Below are 22,379 nucleotides of genomic sequence, written 5' to 3'. Positions count from 1 at the left end.
AAAGATAGTGGAATCAAGGGTTATGGAGATATGGCAGGAAGAGGATACTGATTAGGAATGATCAGCCATGATCATATAGAATGGCGGTGCAGGCTCGAAGGGCAGAATGGCCTACTCCTGCACCTATTGTCTATTGTCTACAAGGTTGTGATGCGGAGGTCATACCTGGAGCAATGTGTACAATTTTAGACCCCTTTTAAGAGATATATTGGTAAGACACAAAGCTGAAGAGGTTGACCTATTAAAAATGGCTAAACAGATTTGGCCTTTATTCATTAGAGTTTAAAAGAATGAGGAGCGATCTTACGGAAAGATTTAAGAGTGAGAAAATGTTTACATCTGTGTGGGTGGTGGGGGTATGTTTGGTAGGGAGCAGGAATAAGAGGAGAAAAAAATAAAATAAAGAAAGGAAATCTCAAACTGGGGGCAGTTACAAAGAAAGGGAACACAGCTAAAACAGAGATGCAGAAGAATTTTTCGCAGAGTGCAGTGGATGGTGGTGATCATAGGTCAGCATAGATTTGATTGGCTTCTGTGGTGTATGATGAGCTACATCAATCACACTTGCCAGCACTTGGCCCATAGCCTTGAATGTTCAGACATTTTAAGTGCTTATTCAAGTACTTTTAAAAGCTTGCTTCTATTGTCCCTCAAGACATTGCACTCCAGATTACTACCACACTCTGGATGGAAAAAGGATGCACTCAAATCCCCTCTAAACCTTAAAATCATGCTCCCTTATTATTGACCATTCAATAAAGGGAACAGCTGCTTCCTATCGATCTGGTGCATGATCAGACCACTGCCTTTCCCCCTCCAACTCAATTTTGAATTAGTCCCTCCCTCCTTTACATTTTAATGATAGTATTTCCCTTAACAGGCTTTGCTTGTTAACGTTCAATTGGCCACACGGGCATTTTCCTGGTGGTGAAAGAAATGATAAAGTATATACACAATGGCGTCTTTTTAAATGTTTTTATTTATAATGACACATCAAGACACACCCCTCAGCCTTCTTTGCTCTAAACAAAACAAATCCCAAGTCTAACCAATCTCTTCCTAGCTAAAATGTTCCAACCTCGTGTGCCTCTTATGAGCAGTCTCCAAAGCAATCCCATACAGCGGTAAAAAGAGAACTGCACACAGTACTCCTGCTGTAGTCTAACCAACATTTTGTACAGTTCCAACATAATCTCCCTACTCAAATCTATCCTACAACTGATAAAAGCAATTGGCAATTAGGAACGGTAATACAATGGTTAGCACTTGCCTCAGTGCCAAGGACCCAGGTTAAATTTCCAACTTTGGGTGACAGTCTGTGTGGAGCTTGCACATTCTCCCCATGTATGCGGAGGTTTCCTCTAGCTGCTCTGCTTTCATTCCACAGTCCAGTCCAAAATAAAAAGTGCAGGTTAGGTGGACTGGCTATGCTAAATTGCCCATAGTGTCCAGGGATGTTCTGGCTAGGTGGGCTAGCCACAGGAATGTAGGGTTAAATGGGATAGGGTGGGCCGTTTGGCCTGCTTCCAAAATGTAGATCTTTTAAAAAAAGCCTGAACTGCCTTATTAATCTGCCCTGTGGGCAAGCACCCAAACTGAGCTTCTTAGTGTTCTGTCGTTCATTAAGTAGCCTTTGTCATATTAGTTCCAAAATGCATGAAATTCCATTTGTCATTAATCTGCCCACCTGATCAATACATCTAAATCTGCCTGCAATCCAATACCTTCTCCCTCACTATTAACCACCCAGACTATATCATTCGCTTCCATAAATCAGTTTGCCGAGAGTGTGGTGCTGGAAAAGCACAGGTCAGGCAGCATCTGAGGAGCAGGAGAATCAACGTTTCGGGCAAGGGCTTTCCTGATGAAGGGCTCTTGCCTGAAACATCGATTCTCTTGCTACTCAGATGCTGCCTGACCTGCTGTGCTTTTTCAGTACCACACTCTTGACTCTCAACTCCAGCATCTGGAGATCACTTTCTCCCTCCTGATTTATGGAAGCACCCCCACACTCTGGAGGCATCTGGTAGATTACAAGGTAGGATTCCTCAAGTATGATATTGTCATACAAGTATGCTGCTTGACTTATCTGTGGGGCAGCTTTCCAACATTAAAGAGATGTTCAGTGGCTAGTAAGGACAACCTCTGGGGTTGATAGGGTTTGACTTGTTGTTTAAATGGTAATGCCAGGTCATCCACCCATTTTATTGACGAGGGCTTAGGAAATCAGGTTAAAGATAGTTTATTTAGTGTGCAGAGAGAGCCAATCTTACTGTGAAAAATGTATCTATACTCTGATGGTTACAAACACCTCTAAAGTTTTATACAAAATTACAGCATACATATTACATCAACTGTTTCCCACTGTTTTTCAGCATTGTACGTGCTACACCCAAAGCAAGTACCATCTTTGCTGATGGAGTGCAGGAACTGCACCCCTAGTCTGCCTTTGAGGTGCTCATTTACTGGGACAAAGACCGAAAATTTAACCCTTGATTAACAACCTGATTCAACACGTTCAGTCCACGATCATTCCTTTGTTTAGGCTTTGCAGCAATTTCACTGAAGAGTTAACCATATTGCTTTAGATCAGAGTCAGATCAAAGCCAGACAAGGGAACAATACAGATTTTGTTCCTGAAAAGCCATTAGTGAATCACATTTTCTTTAAAAATGAAAACTGACATGTTTTTACTTTGAAAGATTTGTCATGTCGATGTTGTCGGAAAGAAAAACAAATGTTGAAAAATTGAAGCATAAGCATTGCCAGTTTTTGTTTTCATGTAGTGGTGGGACGAGATTGGGTTGGGATACCTGGTCGTCATGGACAAGGTGGATTGAAAGGTCTGTTTCCACGCTGTACATCTCTGACTCAATGAACATTTATCAGAATCTTAAAGCACTGAAGAATGCCATTTATCCCAATCACAGATATGCCACTTTTTTTGAAAAAGCTATCCAATTAGTTTCATTTACATGCTCTTTTCTCATAACCTTATAAAATATTTTTCTCTTTGGCAATGTTCCATTTGCAATTTGAAGGTTACCACTGAATCTGCTTCCATCATCTTTTCAGACAGCTTATTCTGGACCATAAAAACTTATTGAAGAAATATTATCTCCTTCACTATGCTTTTACCAGGAAATGTTATCACATAAGATTAGCACAGAACTCTTTAGAGATCTGCTCTGAATAACATTACTCATTATGACGGAAGAGTTGCTGGTACTTGAAGTATATACACGAGATGTCACACATCACAGCAGTTGCTTAGAAGAGAGCTTAGGAGCCAGACATTACCTCCTGCTTTAATTTTTACCTGTATTGCAATGAGAACATAATTTTTCAACTGACATAGCAGTACACAGATATAGCACCAGAGTGTAAGTATTCAGTTATATGAAGATACTGTAAGGGGTAAAGGTTACAGATTTCATTGCAAAAAAATCCACTTATTGCTACCTCTGCATGCAAAAGCAAAGTTTAAGCTACAGATCAGATTTATATCACTGAAATGACAGTTTAGTTATCAATACCTCTCCAGTGATATGGGTGACACCATTTCTCTAATATGTCAGAAACATAACTGAAATTATTTCTGAACACCGACATGGATGATCTGTTACTTTAGACATTTACTTCGCTTTGCGATAATGAGTAACCTCATGAAATGATTCACTTCCAATTTTGAATATTTTCTGCATAGCAATTAATATACCTCATCTTTTCTTCGAACAGATTCCTCATATGTGCAAATTAGCTGGTTCAAGTTCTCTGTCTGACAGACCATTTGTGCAACTTGAGCTTCATGTTTCATCCTTTCATCTTGCAACTCCTGTTTGTGCTGCTCAATAACTGACAACCTCCACTGACGAATTTCAGACAGAATATTGGTCTTCATAAAGAAATGAGAGAACTTGATCAGTGATCAAATAAAATGCCGCTTAGTACATATTTCTTCAAAGAGGACTTGTGAATAATAATTACATTTGTACAGATCCACAATCACATTTAATGTAGTTGCATCAATAATAGTGCTAGCTGACCCAATCTCAATATCGCCCGACTCCAAAACTCCCAGCGGACAAAAGATGTTAAAATTGACTTTCGAATTCAAATTCCAGTTGCTCCCTCGACACTCCTTATTGGACAGTATTACTTTCTCATTACAGCAAACTGCAAAAATCAGCGCTGAACACTTACAATGTACACAATAGAACTTAGTAATGGGGGAAAAAGGTGTAACCTAAGTTTGCTAATATTGAAGTTTCGTGGGAAAGTAAGCTGTGGTGCATGCAATGAGGTTTGAGGGCATTTGAGGGCAGACAAGAACATAGCAGATGGAATAGGATATGGAGGAGTGTCATATAGCATTGCAAAGATTCTTCAGTCCAACTAGTCCATGCCAAGCATAATCCCAAACTAAACTAGTGGCACCTTCCTTCTTGTGGCCCATACCCTCCGAACCTTTCCTATTCATGTACCTACCAAAATGTCTTTTAAATGTACAGTTGTACCTGCATCCACCACTTTCGCAGGAAGTTCATTCTACAAATGAACCATCCTGTGTAAAACATTTGCCCCTCATGTCTTTTTAAAAATCTCTCCTCTTATTTTAATGTCTTCAAATTCCCCATCTTAGGGGAAAGACAACTACCATTAACTCTATCTGTACTGGTCATTAATTTACAAACTTCTATCAGGTCACCTCTCAATCTCCTACACTCCAGCGAAAAAAGTTTCAGCCTCTCTTTATAACTCAAGCCTTCCATACCCAGCCACATCCTGGTAAATCTCATCTGAACACTCTCCTTCTTACTAACATCTTTCCTATAACTGGGCAAACAGAACGGGACACAGTTATCCAGAAGAGGCCTCCCTAATGTCCTGTACAACCTCAACATGATTTCCCAACTCCTATTTTCAAAAAGGACTAAGCAATGAAGGCAAGTGTGCCAAAACACTTTTTAACCACCTTGTCTATGTGCGATGCAAACTTCAAAGAATTATGCACCTGCACACTTGGGTCCATCTGTTCTGCAACAATGCCCAAGGACGTACCACTAACTTACAAGTTCTATCCTTGTTTATTGTATCAAAATGCAATACCTCACACTTATCCAGATTGAACACCATCTACCATTTTTCAGCCCATTGGCCCATTTGATCAAGATCCCTTTGTAATCCGAGATAGCCTTCTTCACTGTCTACTATGCTACCAATTTTGGTGTCATCCGCAATCTTGCTAACCATGTCTTCTAGATTCTCCTCCCAATTATTTATATAAATTTAAAAAAAGGACCCAAAACTGAACCCTATGGAACACTGCTGGTGACAGGCCTCCAGCCTGAAAAGTAACTCTCCACCATCACACTGTCTCCTGCCGTTAAGCCAATTGGCAAGTTCACCCTGAATCCTATGTGACCTAAACTTTACTGATTAGTCTACCATGTAGAAACTTGTCAAAGGCTTTACTAAAATCCAAATAAACAACATCTACTGTTCTGCCAATCTTTGAATTTTTGAGGATATTACCAAGTTTGAGACAAATTTTCCTCACAAAACCATACTGACTATTCCTAATCAATTTTTGCCCCTCTAAATATCCATAGTCTTTTTTTAATAATTATCTCCAACAATTTACACACACCTGAAGTTAGACTCACAGGTCTATAGTACCCTGGTTTTTCCTTTACAATCTTTCTTAAAAAGGTTAGCTATCGTCCAGTAATCAGGTACTTCACCCGCAATTATAGATGATGCAAATATTTCTGCAAGGGGTTTTGCAATTTCCTCCCTGGGACACATTAGATCAGGTTTCAGAGATTTTTCCATCGTTGTTTCTTCTAAGACCCCCTCTTCTGTAACGTGCACTATTTTTAAAACATCAAAGTTTATTTCTCTGCATTCTCTAGACTTCATTTTCTTTCTCCACAGAAAAATCTGACGCAAAATACTCATTTAGCAGCTTGCCCAACTCCTGAGGTTCAACACAAAGATGACCTCCTTGATTTTTAAGAGGCCCTACCTTCTCTCTGGTTACCCTCTTGCTCTTAACTTCTTTGTAGAATCTCTTTGGATTATCCTTAACCTTATCTGCCAAAGTTCTCTCATATCCCCTCTTTGCCTTCCTAATTTCTTTCAAGTTGTCTATATCTAAAATAAGATTCTCTTATTCACAATTCAGTAGGCTGGATGAAAGGTTGGCCTGGAGTTTGAATAGGTTATACCTATACTTCAGAAGTATGAGAAGTAACCTCATTGAGCTACAAATTCTTAAGGACCTCAACAGCATAGATGCTGGCAGTCTAGAGCTATGGATCACAGTCTTAAAACAAAGAGCTGTACATTTAATATAGAGACGAGGAGGAAAACAACAAGAAAAAAAATGAACTGTTTGGGACCTTTGAAAGTGCCCTTCCTGGAAAACTATGAATGATGAGTTGTTGAGTGCATTCAAGATAGTTCAATAGGCTTAACGGATGGAGAGGTGAAGACAGTATAGGAAGACAGTTGTGCTAAATAATCAGTCAGGATCTTTAATTTGAAACCGGTATAATTGCTGCTTTTAAAAAAAAATTATACACTTTCCCGTTTAAATGGGAATATGTATGGTAAACGATATTTAAAACTATATATATATATTATATATATATATATATACACACACACATACATACACACACACATACATACACACACACATACATACACACACACACAGTCATTCCAAAACTAAAAACTGTGTGGGTATACTTTAAGAACAAATTTCCCCAACAGTATCTCTAAATCATTACAGCAAATTACTACTAACACCAAGCTTCACTTTTCAGTTTTATTGATTGAATAGTGAGTATTATTGGTTTGGCATTAGATTCTACAATATATTGAATTGGACACGTAAACAAGTCACAATAAGATGCAGCTTGCAAAAAGTATTACTGAATATCTCCATCCCAACAATCATTTGTGGAGCCTACATTTGGCTCTGGAATTCCTTCATTCCAGTCAATGCTGATACATTAAAAACATTTTTCAAATAATTCCTTCTTCACCAATTTATCATTGGTTCTGTTGCCAGTAAGAAGAGTCTCTTCAAATCAATTTTACTGACCTTGAGTTGGTCACTGGCGGTGTTGAGTATATTTTCCACCCTGTCCAGATTCTCAGCTGGAATAGGTAACTGACATACTGGGTCAGACATTTCAGGTTTCCTGGAAACCAGAAAATGTGAAGAGGATCTTTCAGAAAAGGTTAAGTGTCCAACAGGCAAACCTGTATTTGAAAGAGATGAAACGGGGGTCCTATGGTGAACTTGCTGGTCTGTAAAAAAAGGAATCCGAAAAAATTGGTGAATGAGCAATCGATAGTCCATACATGAAAGAGTGTACCTAGATCTGTTAGAACCATAAAAAAAAAATAGAATTGAGTGATGTACATGAGTATTAATCCTTAAAATGACCCATCATTTGGCTTGTATATTCAAACTGAAGTTTCAAATAACAGTAAACCTTTTTTACTACAAAATGTCAATACAGTAGAAATGACACTAATCACTGGGAAACAGTAATCTAACATTGAAAAAATACACAATCAACAAATAAAATCAAATCATTGGGCATGCTTTAAGAGAATCTTATATTTATTAAATGCAAACTTTATACAGTGACATCACAATTGTTAAACACATCATAATAGATGCGATATATAATTAGTAAAAAGGTTAAAAACAGACATTATACATACAGATCATAAGATAAAAAGATAATTCTAATTTGCTGGACTTCAATTCCTATTGTTGAATATTGGGGTCGCTTGAAAACTATCATAATTACTGTGAAACATGCGATTTCATTTAACAGCTAGTACATAGCATTTAACTTTCCAGAAAATCTAGCATATGAAAATAAAGGGAAGAATTATGGAGAGGCTACAATGCCCACTGAACTAAACGTCAACAATTTCTGATGTCAAACACACCTTATTATCATACTGTAAAGTAGTATTATATCCTTAGAATGGTAAATTAAACCTCAGATGAAGGAGGGTAAGGGGACAACGATCATCCAACACCACAAGTTGCTGTCCCTTGGTCATTAGCCAAAATAATTCAGAATTGATTAACACAGCATGTTTTCTGTCCCAGAAATCCAATACAAACTAAGTGGTTGGGTCACAGGGAAGTTCTCAGAAATATGCTGACCTTGTAGACAGTAGTTCTCGATAACTGATCCCCAGAGGACAGTCTTCATCAGACAGATGGAAAATGAACCAGAAGTAGAGGAGAAAGACGGAGGGAAATATTCCAACATCTCAACCAGTGAGCAGGATACTGTCCCCACCATTCTAACAAAACAGAAAACATTCTGTGCCAACAACCTAGTTGACTTGTGGTATCAGTAAATCATCCACAATTGTCTCAGTTGTACACTTTGTCTAATTAAAGACGTATTGTATATGAACTGCTGCTTTTTAAATGCCGTAAACTAAAATTACTTACAAATCATCAACCACCTATATTTGGCAACCGTGAGCATGAACCCTTAAAACCACACCTATGAAACAGTCAAACAGATTTAACCAAATAAAAATATTTCAAAAAACCAAAACAATCCAGATTTAGTCAACAGATGCCCATACTATAAATATATCAGTGGAGGAATCACCATTGAACTTAACCTCAAGGACACCAGAAAAGTTAGGAAGAGAAGATGATTATGACCACAAACCAATCCATTCTTTTCCTTTTGGTTAGATTTCGACAAGATCGCTCATCACACACAAAATCTTTCCTTGCTTCTTAACAGCAAGGTAACAAGTCTAATAATCTATTACAATCTTGCTGCTCATAATATTTTACTCTTCATTATAATAAATTTCCATGGGCTCATAGCATTTAGATTCTAGGAAATGAGATGTGCCAAAACTATTGTATACCGATGTCAAAGACATAACAAGAGCTCCAGAAGATGAACGAAACTGACTGCTTAATTGATAGAAGTCTAATTATACAGTAAGTTCTTTTTCTGGGAAACTTTAATTTAAAAATGAGTAAATGAAGGATATCCCAGCATTTGACTATGGGAGCACAACACAGGGGAATAGTTAGTCACAAAAGGGCCAAGTTCCTTGAAGTGTACTTATTATCATCTCAGTAATAGCTCATTTAATCTTGTGTCGTGTGTCAATCTAACTAAATGGCAGATGGTGGAATTTGAATTCAATAAAAATCTGTAATTAAGAATCTACTGACAATCATGAAACCATTGTTGATTGTTGGAAAAACCCATCTGGATTATTAATGTCCTTTAAGGAGGGAAACTGCCATCCTTACCTAGTCTAGCCTACATGTGACTCCGGACCCACAGCAATATGTTTGACTCTGAACTGCCCTCAGGGATGAACAATAAATGCTGGCCTAGTCAATGACACCTTCATCCCTTAAATTAATTTTTTAAAACTTTCAATAGTATTTCAGACATGTTTCACTAAAGTAAACATTTTGAAATGGAGTAGTTTATAACTGGATGATATTACTGTACATTTTCAAACAAAAATCTTACGAGTTTAAACTAATTTGTTCAGGAGGATACACAATGTGCACAGTGTTATTTAATTAGTGGAATTCCCTAGTATCTAGACCAGCATTTCTTAAATCAAACCACTTCAATCAAATTTCCTGACTACTCTTTTTTTTTGTTTACGGGACATTGAGACACTCAGATTGGCTCCAGCATTGACCCAACGAAGATGTCAAGTAAAAAAGGTAGTGCACAGAGCTAGAAAATGGAAGAAAAACAAAATGCTGTTGGAAGAATATAGTGGCCACTACATGGCTGCAGAGGTCAAGGAAGGCAAAAAGGTAGAGAATACCACACCAGTCAAACAGAATGTTTTACTTTAACCTCTCCAATTTCACAAACAGTGAAAACTAAAGTCTGGGCAGATTGAAGCATGGGGTTTGGAGGTGGGCAAAGATTTGGTCATCAATACTGGAGGAGGAAAGCGCAGCCGGAAATTGATTGGAGGCTTGCAAAGACGAGGACAATGATGAAAGGTTTGAGTGATTTGATACAATGTTCAGGCCATCTAACTATAAAACAAAGTTTGACTGCTCAGTTACATGAAGACTCAAAGAATTATGCCTAATATTTTGGTAATTATCACCTCTTTTCAAATGGTGAATTAAATATACCCTCACTTTGAACAGGATTTTAAAACCTACTGAATCCAAAGTTTTGCAGGTTACAGGACTTTAGAAGCAGACCTAGGTTCTCTGCAAAATGACCTTAGGGTTTCGTCTCAGACAAAGTGAAGTAATTCCTTCGAAGAACTTTCTTCCCCCTCATGTCTCCTTCTACCAATTACATGGAAGTTATGTTCACTACCAAGTGTTCTCTTGGCTAGGGGAAAATAAGTCTTCTTTATCCGTTGTATTCAAGCCCTTCAATTATTTTGTACAACTCAACCTCCTCCATTATGGAGAGCAACACTAACTTAACCACCCTTTTCTGATACCTTTTAAGTTCCCACTGTACTCTCTGTAGACAGTGTCCTTCCTGTAATGTGGTGTCCAGAATTGTACACAAAATGCCGGTAGCGGCTTGCATTGCTCCAGCATTACATCTCTGCTCTTGTATTCAATGCCTTGCCGAATGAAGGAAAGCAACCTACATACCTTCTTTAACATCTTAAAGAATGTCAAGCCACAATCAGAGGCCTATGAACATGTGTTCCAAGATCTCTCACCTTCCTCGACATTCTCAAAACTTTCACTTAGATTGCATATGGTTTGCTTTACCTTCCCCAAATGTGTCCAGACTGAATTCCACTTGCCACTTTTTCATTGACCCAACCAAATCTTGATATCCTGCAGTTAATAGCCAAACTACCTGGACAATTTTCTATTCAGGTTTCCCATTTTTCAGTGTAAATCATTAATATATGCCACACAGCCAGGGACCCAAAACTGAGCCCTATGGAATACCACCAAAACATCTTTCCATTTGTAAAAACATCCATCAAGTATTACCATTTATTTCCTGTCACATTTCTTCTATCCTATAGGATTGATTTTTCTCAAATTAAGCCTTGCCAAATTCCTTATTAAAATCCATGTGACTGACACCCACTGCTTTAAATTCAATTCTCCATGTTACATTGTGTCTTACTAACTTAATTGAATTGTTTTGACAGTGTTCCCATGTTGATCATCATCGATTAATCTACACCTCTTAATGCATCAGTTAATCTGGCCTTTCACTAACAATTCCACCAACATCAGACCAGTAAAGCTACAATTATTTGGTCTATCCCTCACCTTTTGAATAATGGTGCACAGATCTCAAAATCCTCTGGTACCTTGCCTGTATCTAGTGAAGTTTGGAAAATGACTCTGCAAACATTTGCTACTTTCTTCCCAATGTTTTTTAATAGCTTAGGATAAGATACACCCAGCAATGGCAATTTATCCATTTTCAAAGAGCTGACAGCCTCCTTTATTTTCCCTTTACATTAAGCTATTCTAATACTTCACAACTCTAATGTCTGCATCATTCCTCTCCTGTGAAGAGCGAAAATACTCATTTAGGACCTTGCCCTCATCTTCTGCATCCATACACAATTCGCTATATGCGTCACTGATAGGTCCAATACTTTCTTTAGTCAGTCATTCTCTTGCCCTTAAATGTTCTCATTAAACATATTCGCATTTTCCTCAATTTTACCAGAAAATAATTTTGTTGTGTCTCTCAATCTCCTTTTGCAGTTCACCTCCACACTTGCTGTACTTAAAAGATTTCTATTTTATTTTTCTGCCTTATCCTACCCTATGCGCTTCTGTCTAACTGGGGACTTTAGATTTAGCAGTACCAATCTTTGTGGAAAGAGGTTTATATGGTAACTGCAGCATTTATGAATATCTCCCAATGATTTTCTTTCAAGCTGTAACATTTGACCCAGTTTTGTCAGATCATCTCTTGTTTTTAAAGAGAGTGTACCTTCCTAATCATTTAGAAATTTTACTCTTGGCCCACTTGACTTTTGATAACCATATGCGGATGGTCATCCACTGCTATTTCATCCCCTGCTCAGCTGCATTCCCAAAGATTAAACTTAAAATTGCATTCTCTCGCATAGCACTTATTACATGCTGCTTAAAATAGCTCTCAAATGCAGTTCCAATATTTTGTACCCTCTGTGCCTTCCACATTGTTTGTACTTCAGTTTAAAATTGGAGTGATGAAGTCCCCAACTTTTCTTTTAAAAAGAACTTTCAAAATTGATATTTGACAACTACTAAGCTTGTTCTGCCATTTAATACTATCATGCCATTTAGTCAATTGTTATTCTAAAGTTAGCTGCAGAGGCCTGAAGACCTCACTAAATGTTATGCTCCACTTATTTTCCCAATCAGCATAAATGTACAATGAATAATACACTTTGAAATAATTTACTTATTTCCAGATCTAGCATCTAGGTAATATAAAAACATTGAAACCTTATATATTTAACATTTATAGTATTCTCCCAAATATTTTGGAGTCTACAAAATGTGAGTCCCAGATTTTAGAATATTTAAAGTGATCAGCTCATGATAACTTCAGTTCCTTTGAAACAAAAACGAGAGAAACAACAAGTCTGGCAGCACCTGTGGAGCAAAAAATAGTTAATGTTGAGTCCAGTATGACTCTTGTTCTAGACATTTTCACTGTTTATTTCAGATTCCAAAGTCCATTTTTTTTTATTATTATTATAAAAAGATACTGAATGTGCGAGTTTTTGAATGTAAAAGCTTGAACAAACCCAAATTTGTTTCACAATGTGCAGAGGGTTGGGAACCCGAGCCACAGCTCAGGTGATGGAGTAGGTAGTGAACAGCCAGATACAATGTGCAGAAAGTCTGCAAGAAAGAAAAGGCACTTTATAGGGCAAAGATGCAGTCAGTGTGACGGGTTGAAGCGTGTCTATTTTAATGCAAGTAGTATCAGGAATAAAGGTGACAAACTCACAGCATGGATCAATACTTGGAACTGATGTTGCGGTCATTACGGAGACTTGGATATCACAGGAGCAGGAATGGTTGTTGGATATTCCAGAGTTTAGATGTTTCAAAAGGAATGGGGGTGGGGGTGTGGTGGTAAAGAGAGGTGGAGGAGTAGTACTGCTAATCAGGGATAGTATCACAGCTGCAGAAAGGGAGGTTGGTGAAGAGGGTTTGTCGACAAAAATCAGTCTGGGTAGAAGTCAAACAGGAGCAGTTACTTTATTAGGGCTTTCTACAGATGATTGGAGGGTAGCAAATGTTATTCCCCTGCTCAAGAAAGGGAATAGGGATAATCCTGGGAATTACAGACTAGTCAGTCTTAATTCGGTGGTGAGCAAAGTATTGGAGGGGATTCGGAAAGACAGGATTTATGATTACTTGGAAACCATAGTTTGATTAGAGATCGTCATCAGCATGGCTTTGAGGGGGTCAAGGCATGCCTCACAAACCCTATTGAATTCTTTGAGGATGTGACACAAGATATTGATGGAGGTAGAGCAGTGGATGTGGTGTACATGAATTTTAGCTAGGCATTTGATAAGGATCCCCCATGGTAGGCTCATTCAGAAAGTGAGGCGGCATGGGATACTGAATTGGCTGGCCCACTGAAGACAGAGGATGGTGGTAGATGGAAAGTATTCAGCCTGGAGCTTGGTGACCAGTGGTGTTCCGCAGGGATCAGTTCTGGAACTTCTGCTGTGATTTTTACAGACGACTTGGATGAGGAAGTGGAAGGGTAGGTTATAAGTTTGCCAATGACACAAAGGTTGGTGGAGTTGTGGATAAGTGCGGAAGGCTGTTGTAGGTTGCAACGGGACATTGACAGGATGGAGAGCTGGGCTGATAAGTGGCAGATGGAGTTCAACCTGGAAAAGTGTGAAGTGATTCACTTTGGAAGGTCAAATTTGAATGCAGAATACAGAGTTAAGGCAGAATTCTTGGCAGTGTGGAGGAACAGAGGAATCTTGGAGTCCATGTCCATAGATCGCTCAAAGTTGCCTTCTCCAGTTGGTAGGTATGTTAAGAAGGCATTTGCTTCCATTAGCAGGGGGATTGAGTTTAAGAGCCGTGAGGTTAAGCTGCAGCTTTATACAGCCCTGGTTAGACCACACTTGGAATAGTGTTCCGTTCTGGTCACCTCATTATAGGAAAGATGTGGATTTTAGAGAGGGTGCAAAGCAGATTTACCAGGATGCTACCTGGATTGCCAGGTATGTCTTACGAACAAAGGTTGAGGAGGCTAGAGCTTTTCTCATTGGAGCGGAGAAGGATGATAGCTGACTTGATAGAGGTGTACAAGATGTTGAGAGGCATAGAATGGATAGCCAGAGACTTTGTCCCATGGCGGGAATGTCTATCACGAGGGGATTGGAGGGAGGTTTAGGGGAGATGTCAGAGGTAGGTTCTTTGTGCAGAGAGTGGTGGGTGTATCGAATGCACTGCTAGCAGTGGTACAGTCAGGTACATTAGGGATATTTAAGCGAGTCTTGGATAGACATATGGAAGATAGTACAAACAAAGTTATGTAATTTAGACTGAACTTAAGAGTAGGGTAAAAGGCCAGCACAACATTGGGTGTCGAAGGGCCTGTACTGTGCCGTACTGTTCTTCGTGATGGTTTTACAGTCTTGTAGGCTGTGGGAAACCCATCATTAAATCCCACTGTCCCAAAGTTAATTAAGTTTTTGCAAACAATAGGTTACATTGTAGTAATAGTTCAGTTCAAATACTGTGATAATATCAGAAGTCAACCTTGTAGTATGATACAACACAGGAGGAAAAAAAAAAATCAATCCCAGTTTCTTGAGAAATAAAGTTATCCAATTAGACCCACTCCCCTTTCCCCATAGGACCACACATTTTTGGAATTTATACCTTCTGGTGGTTTTTCTACTGTTGCTGCATCAGTTTTGTCTGGGACTGTTTGTGTGCCTGCAGTCTGCTGTCTTAAAGTGTGTTCATGGCTTTCTTCCAAAGTTGTACCTGTTTGAACATCAATTCAACTGTTAATTCACAAACTACTAGCATTCTATGTAACTGCTAGCAAACAAAACAGTAGCAATTGATTCCATTGAATGTTAACTCAATATAATGCTAAATGAAGCTACATTTAAAAATAATAGCAGAACATGACACCTCCCTTAAGGTTAAACCAATCGATCATATGATGGTGAAGTGGTAGTGTGCAAGCTCATCCATAGTTCAGAGAAGTTTTTTTTTCTAGTTTCTTGAAATTAGGCATTGTTATGATTAAATCTTTTAATCTCATTTTTACAAACTATTTAAATGAAATAATTTAGTGATGAGAAATTGGCACTTCTTGCCTTTTAATATGAAGAGTAAACCACTCAGCCTTTATAGCCTGTTCGGCCATTCAATAAGATAATGGCTGATTTTAACATCCGCTCTACATTCCTGCATATCCCCAACAATCTTCCATCCTTAATAATCAAGAATATACCTGTCAACCCCTAGTTATCAATTCTCCTACAAATTAAATTAGCCTTTTCATACCCTCACGGTCTTGCATTAAGTCACCCCCTAGCTCTTCTACACTCTGGAGGATAGAGGCCTAGCCTTTCCTCATCATACAACTCAGTAAGATGCAGACTTACCAATGAAGCAGAAAACCCTAGTCTATTCCTGCTCCTATTTTCTATCAGCTTTAGCCTGCTCAGCCATTCAGTAGAGTCAGGGCTGATTATCCAATTCAGTACCCTGTTCCCGCTTTCTTTCAATATCCTCTGATCTCCTTAGAACCAAGAACTACAATCTTTAATTTTTGATAATCATTTTGCGGAAGAAGATTCCACAGACTCTCACTCTCTGGATGAATAAATTTTTTCTAACCCGAATCCTAAATGGCCTACTCCATATCCTAACATGGAGACTACCCTACTCTTGTATTCAAGCACTTTCAGGAAGATTAGGTGCAGGGTCATCTGTGTTGTATTCCAACATGATTATTTGGCTTTGATTCTAAATCAAAGGTCCAAAGTAGAAATGCTTGCATACTGTGACACCCAGTTCACCAAAGTACAACACTATGGAATTTAGTCATGCAAGGTGATAACACCTGATAATACTAATGTGATTTTAAAAATCTTCAATGAAGTGAATTTGCACAAAATTTGTAGGCTGCAGCATCTGAAAATGGATACTGAAATCAAGTCAAGGGAAATAATGAGATTGGGGAGCTTTGTGAAGCAAACTCATTGGACACAGCTTTAACCAATCTTGAGGATTTTAAATATTTGCTTTTAAAATAGGACAAAAGTAACAGAACCAGATTACTACCACTTGTTGGAAAAGACAAACCCCAAAGGCTAGTTTCAAGCTCCTGTACATTGGTCCATTTGCTTTTAATATACTTTTACTACACAATGCTATTTAAATTCTTTACCCTTTTAGATATAAACATATTGAGTAATTCACTATGGCTTGTGAGCAAAGCTCAATATTGACTGGATTCAAGAGTCAATTACATTGACACCAGGAATCCAGCACATAGCACAGAAACAAAAACGTCGCCTTAAATAACTTGACCCACAAAAATTACACTGCTTTACATACAAATAGGAAGTGATGAGTCAATCAATCACTTTGGGTATGTGTGTGCCACACTAGTTAGTCAAAATTTCTCTTCTCTTTACCACATTTATAGTTTTACTGATCAGTTTCGATAGTTTTCTACTTCTTGCTTTAAATCAGCAATTTGTTCTTTTTCTGTGATAATCCCTCAGTTGGAACCCTCAGTATTCTCACTTTATGGGTTTTTTCAAAGAACTGCAAAGATCACTGAAAAAAGAGCTAAAGTCAATTTATCAATAATTACCCTTGCCTAAAACCTGTGGAGTGAAAATGAAATCTTATCCAGACAGCGTGCCATGGAGGGGGGCGTTAGGGCCGATAACTGCAGAAGAGGGGCAGGCAATGTTTGCTTCTTCTCCAAGGTGTCCCTGGAGAAGGAGCAGTGTCCACCAACACTCGAGATTTTCAGGGAAAGATTTGATCCCTGCCCTCTCCTTCACTGTTTGATCATGCAGCATTGCCCTTTGAGAAGGGCTCTGCTTGTCACTAGCCACTCAGGTGTCTCCTTTCTTCCTGGTGGTGGAAATATAAGAAAGGTGCACACATTGGTTGTTTCTTTCATATGTCTGACACCTGCACACATACAACGTGTGTTGTGCGTGTGTAACAGGAGTGACAAGAGAAAAAAAATAAACAGGAGTGACAGAGGTTCTGCTCACATAACTGGCTCTGAGGGAGCTGGATCAGTGGGTGTATGTGAAGGACTCGCCACTTTTCTACATAGAAGACAGGAACCTCTGAACAGCCTGGAACCAGAAAAAAAATAATAAAATCTTTGTTCTTGTTACTGATGGAGACATTTTAACTAAGTCAGAGGAGTGTACTACACAGAAATTTCATTAGATCCTGCTACAGCAGTTTATTCCATTGCCCATATGGAAGCAGTCCAACTTCCTCATTTCATTGCACGTCTTCAGCAGCCTCACACATCATCAAGCATCAAAGTAGTACAACTACCAACAGGTACAAAACAAAATCTGCCCTAGTAATCTAGACTTCATTCACATGCTTCTACAATTAGTTACAGATCTACTTTTGTTATTTTGACTCATTCTTCAAGATCAGAGAGCAAAGCGGAAGGATAAGTGAACAAGAATTCCAGTTACTTTCATCTTTTCCAAGAGGCTGTGCTCATTTGAGCCCTTAAGTGCTTTCCTTTCATTCAGTTTCTCTTTGATTACTGTGGCATTCAAGTCTCAGTGAGTATTATGGCCCAAGAACCAGCCATTATTAGAATTGGTTATTCCATTCCAGCAACTTATTCACCTTCCAAGGTGAAGATAAGAGACAGCATGTGCATCCTAGACTGATTCAAACAGAGCAGAGGATGTAGTTCCCCCAAAACTAAACCCCAGAAGCTTTCTAAAGTAATTATGCAAGAATGATTATTTTTTAAAGCATAGCTATACAAGTTATCCTCTCCCTTTATTCAACTGATGAGAAATTTTGGCTGTGAGACTGAAGAACATGTATTGACATAACACCATGCCATTTCGCTTGACAGTCAATTAATGAATGCTGAAATGGAATCACAGCTGTAACGTAGGCAGACAGGGTAATCAAAGTGAATAAAGAAAGATCCTACAAACAGTAACAAATGAACAGAGTCTGAAGCCAATAAATGTTAGTGCAGAGAGAGAAAAAATAAAGTGTGGTCAGGAGAATTAAAATCAAATATGTTTTCTATCCATCCTCAATCTGAACAGGAGCCAAGTAATTTATCTGAAAAACAGTATCCCGATTAGGATCACAATCTCTTAGCATTACATCCGCCTAAAATAAATATTTAAAAATTGTGCATAAACTTAGCTTTCTGATTCATAATCACGTTACCATCAAGTCAGAACTGACACCTATAGAACTTTATGGGAAAGCTGAATTAGCCAAATCTGTACATTTTTTGATCAGATTAAATCAGCGATTGTTAACAGCTAGTTCCTAACAGTAATTTTAAAAAAAACACAGGAGATGACTAAAACTTAGGAGGAAGTTTAACTTGTAGTTAAAACTGTTTTACAAAGCACTAGGACCATATTTACAGGACCACACTGAATTTAATTTGAAACAATTTAGGCTTTACCTGCAAAATGCTGAAGAGAATGGTTATTTTGCACTGCATTGGAACCTTTGTTGCTTTTTGCAAGACTTCCTTCACGATGTGATTGTTTGGGGGAATCAGAAACCCACTTTGGAGTTACTACTGCATAACGTAAGAGCTCTTCATACTCATCCTTACAGGTAAAGAAACATATTTAGTATCATAAAAATTCTATTTTTTAAAAGTAACAACATCAGTGCACTCAAGAGAAAATTAAAAACTCACAGCAGAAACTATAACTCTTAAAAAATGATAAAAGCAGAATATTCCAGATGTTGGAAATACTCCGCAGACTTTTTCTCTGCAGAAAAAAACGAGTTGCAACACTTCAGGTCAATGACCTTGTTACTGGTTATTGATCTAAAATGTCAAATAACTTGCATCAAAGTCCAGAGGATTTCCAGCATTTTCTAATGATTTTAAATTCCAAGTCAATTTTATATTGGTTGATTTCAGTACATTAGTCTTTTCAATATTTCAAAGACAAACACATTACATTTTGACATTACATGGATTCTGCTACAAAAACATTTTTGGTCTCGGATGGTATAATTGCCTGAATATTTCAAAATTAGACAAGTCAACACATTACAATAATATTCTCTTTATCATGAGATGGATCTCGCAACTTCAGCAAATGCAGGTTGGCCATCTGCTAGAAGTCTGAACAGTATTCTATTCTACAATTTTGCCAGTCTTGCCAAAGTTGGAAGATGTATCTAGTAATTAGTTGGGAAAAACATCTAGCCAAACATCCTGCAATATGCTTAGTATTGCACTTCCATGAATTAAGAATCAGGAAGTCACCAAACAAACAAACAAACAATCATTCCATTGTAATGTTCATTTTCGGACACTGGTTATAAGCATTTATCAAGTTAAGCATGAGAGTTTAAGTTTAATTAGTTACATATATATTCAGACTTTATGGTACATTCATCTAAAATTAGTGTTTCGACACCTACTTTAACCCACAAAGATACTAATTCATTGGCCAAGTGTAACTTCAGCTGCACTAAGTGGTTTTCTGAAATTTTGTGGGTTTTTGTGTTGATTTCACAACTCAGTTCATTGAAAATTGTGTCCACGGCAAGACACGCAGAATGTTAAAGGTTATCTACATATTTCACAAGACAGATCTCACTAATATCAGGCATCAGCGACAGGATTCTTCAAAAGAAAATTGACCAAATTCAGAATTTTTCCATTTGACTTTTCTTTTCAAATTGAAAAAGATTTAGAATTTTTTTTTATAAAATTCTAAAATTATTATAAAATAGTATAATAATCTTATTGTATAACCACCAAACTATTACTCTACTTCACAAACAAACTAGGGAAAAAGAATCTACCCATACTACAATTCAATAGATAATTAAACAAAATAAACTAAATTAAATTAGACTGAAGTAAAATTACAGCACTCAGCGCAACCCCAAAGCTCCCCATCACCGGGAGCATCAGCTGGCATACCCATATTTATTTGGGATTCTTCCTCTCAGGGGCCCTTGGCCCACCAGACAGCCCTTAGGGCTCACAAAGGCCCTCATCAATATAGCCGACAAGTCTGTGTCCATATAGTTCAAAAAGAGCTGCCATGTCCTCTAAAAAAAGCCATTTTCTGGTGTGTTATACTTATATGGAAGTCCAGTGGGATACGTTCCATAACTAACCTACGCCATCCCGAAGGTCTTGGGGATTTTCCGATATCCACTTCATCAGAATGTTCTACCTCACACAAAAGAATATGAAACGGTTTCTTCCCATGCACACCTAAAGAGGGCAAATTCGGCAGACCCGACAGGAGGGATGCCGGATCTACCTTGACCTCTGTTCCCGAAATCCCTTCCAAAACACTTGCTACAGCACTCCAATACCTACGCAACTTGTGGCATAACCACAAGTAAATGAGAAAGAGTACCAATATCTATTTTGCATTTGGGACACATTAGATACATTCCTTTTTTAAATTTTGAAAGCCACTCCACAGCCAAATAGATGCTGTGGAGAACCTTCAGTGGCATAGCCTGCATCCTATTACAATTTGAAAACTTCCTCATTTTCTTCCAGATATCTTCCTATGCCTGACGAGATCTCCACCCCCAATTCCAGAATCCAGATCCCGCACAGCCATTGTCCTTTGAGGCACTACCTCCTAGTAAAATGGTGGAAGCTACTAATTGACAGTGTAACTGTGGACCGACGTAATCTCCTCTCCACAACAGACTTATAGGGATTAACCAGTAATGTAGTCTTTTTCTGCATAAAGCTCCTCATCTGAAAACAAAAGACGTACGCACTAGATAATTCATATTTCTGGCTCAGTTGATCGAAAGACATCATGACCTCCCCCTCAAATAAGTCTCCCAAACAGGAAACTCCTCTAGACTGCCAGAACCTAAAGCTAGAATCCAACAATCCTGGTTGAAATCCTAGCATTCCTACTATGGGAGTGGAAAATGGAAGTTTTATATAAATTGCCCTTATTATAGGACAAGCCAAACAGAACAGCCAGGGAATTCCTAGAGGCATGGCACTCATCCACAGATTCAATCAATAAGCACATTGATCTGGACCCAATATACCGGCCACTGCAACGGACAGCTGGAACAGACAACCGGAAGCTACAGATTCAAACCACTACAAATGCCGGAGGAAAGATCACAGAAGCGCTTCACAGGAGGCTCCCAAGCACTGAGGATGTCACCTAGACAGGGAACGAAACGTCTGCAACACAAATTCCCAGTTCGGCGAACAGAACCACAACAATTGCCCTCGTTTTGTCACATCATTCTCCATGCTTTAACCGTGTTAAGGACAATCGGATTTCTACAATGCTCCATGACAGTCCTCACCTTGTCCATAAGGAAATTAATAAAGGGGCATTTTGCCTGGGAGGCCTCAATGTCCAGCCAAATTAACCTCGGGTCCTGGCAAACCCAATTATTCACATAGAATAATAGGGAACTTAATTGATATTTCTTGAAATTTGGGAAGTCCACCACCCCCATCCCCTCTGGAAGCTGCAATTTAGCAAGCTTACTAAAAGGTCATCTGCGATGCCAGATGAAAGAACCGAACCAGCTGTTAAGCCTCAGTAACGCCTCCCGAGGTTGCATTTGCATGAGATATAAGAAACGAGGAAGAACATTCATTTTGACCAGAGCTATTCTACCCAACCAAGATATTGGTAGAGCCTCCCAACACTAAAGGCCCTGTCTTATCTACTCCAGCAACTGCACAAAATTAACTTTATATAGTTGATCAAAGGCCAGAGTAATAAAAACACCCAAGCACAGGAAACCTCCCTGTGACCTGAAAGGGAATCAGATTCCACCCTCAAGATTGGGTACTCCAACAAACCCGCCCCCCCACCCCCCACACACACACACAGGCATGGCCTCAGATTTCTTAAAAGTGATTTTATACCCAGAGAAAGAGCCAAATAAAGTTAATCTTTTGTATTAAATGGGACACAGGTATAGTCAGATTAGATAGCAAAAGAAGAATGTTATCTGCATAAGGAGTGATTTTTATGCTCCCTTAATTCCACCTCTGCAGTAATTATATTGGGGTCTCTCCGGATAGCCTCTGCCAACAGCTCAATCACTGATTTAAACGACGTAGCAATGAAAGGGGGCACCC

The 22,379-nt window shown here is 38.5% G+C and overlaps 1 protein-coding gene across 5 annotated transcripts in view; it reads right to left on the bottom strand.

Annotated features, from left to right (window-relative positions):
• poc5 (POC5 centriolar protein homolog (Chlamydomonas)) overlaps positions 1-22,379 on the bottom strand; it is a 77,577-nt gene that overhangs the window by 44,621 nt on the left and 10,577 nt on the right. For all 5 annotated transcript variants that reach the window (XM_043707369.1, XM_043707362.1, XM_043707350.1 and 2 more), the window contains 4 exons: positions 18,717-18,867; positions 14,921-15,028; positions 7,115-7,323; positions 3,719-3,895 (listed from right to left, as the gene is read on the bottom strand). In XM_043707369.1, the coding sequence (XP_043563304.1) occupies positions 3,719-3,895; positions 7,115-7,323; positions 14,921-15,028; positions 18,717-18,867 (645 nt within the window). The remainder of the gene's footprint in view (positions 1-3,718; positions 3,896-7,114; positions 7,324-14,920; positions 15,029-18,716; positions 18,868-22,379) is intronic.

Source organism: Chiloscyllium plagiosum, chromosome 2, assembly GCF_004010195.1.
Source record: "Chiloscyllium plagiosum isolate BGI_BamShark_2017 chromosome 2, ASM401019v2, whole genome shotgun sequence".
In the NCBI taxonomy this organism is placed as follows: domain Eukaryota; kingdom Metazoa; phylum Chordata; class Chondrichthyes; order Orectolobiformes; family Hemiscylliidae; genus Chiloscyllium; species Chiloscyllium plagiosum.
The sequence above is the reverse complement of the archived record's forward strand: the minus strand, read 5'-3'. Positions and strand labels throughout refer to the sequence as shown.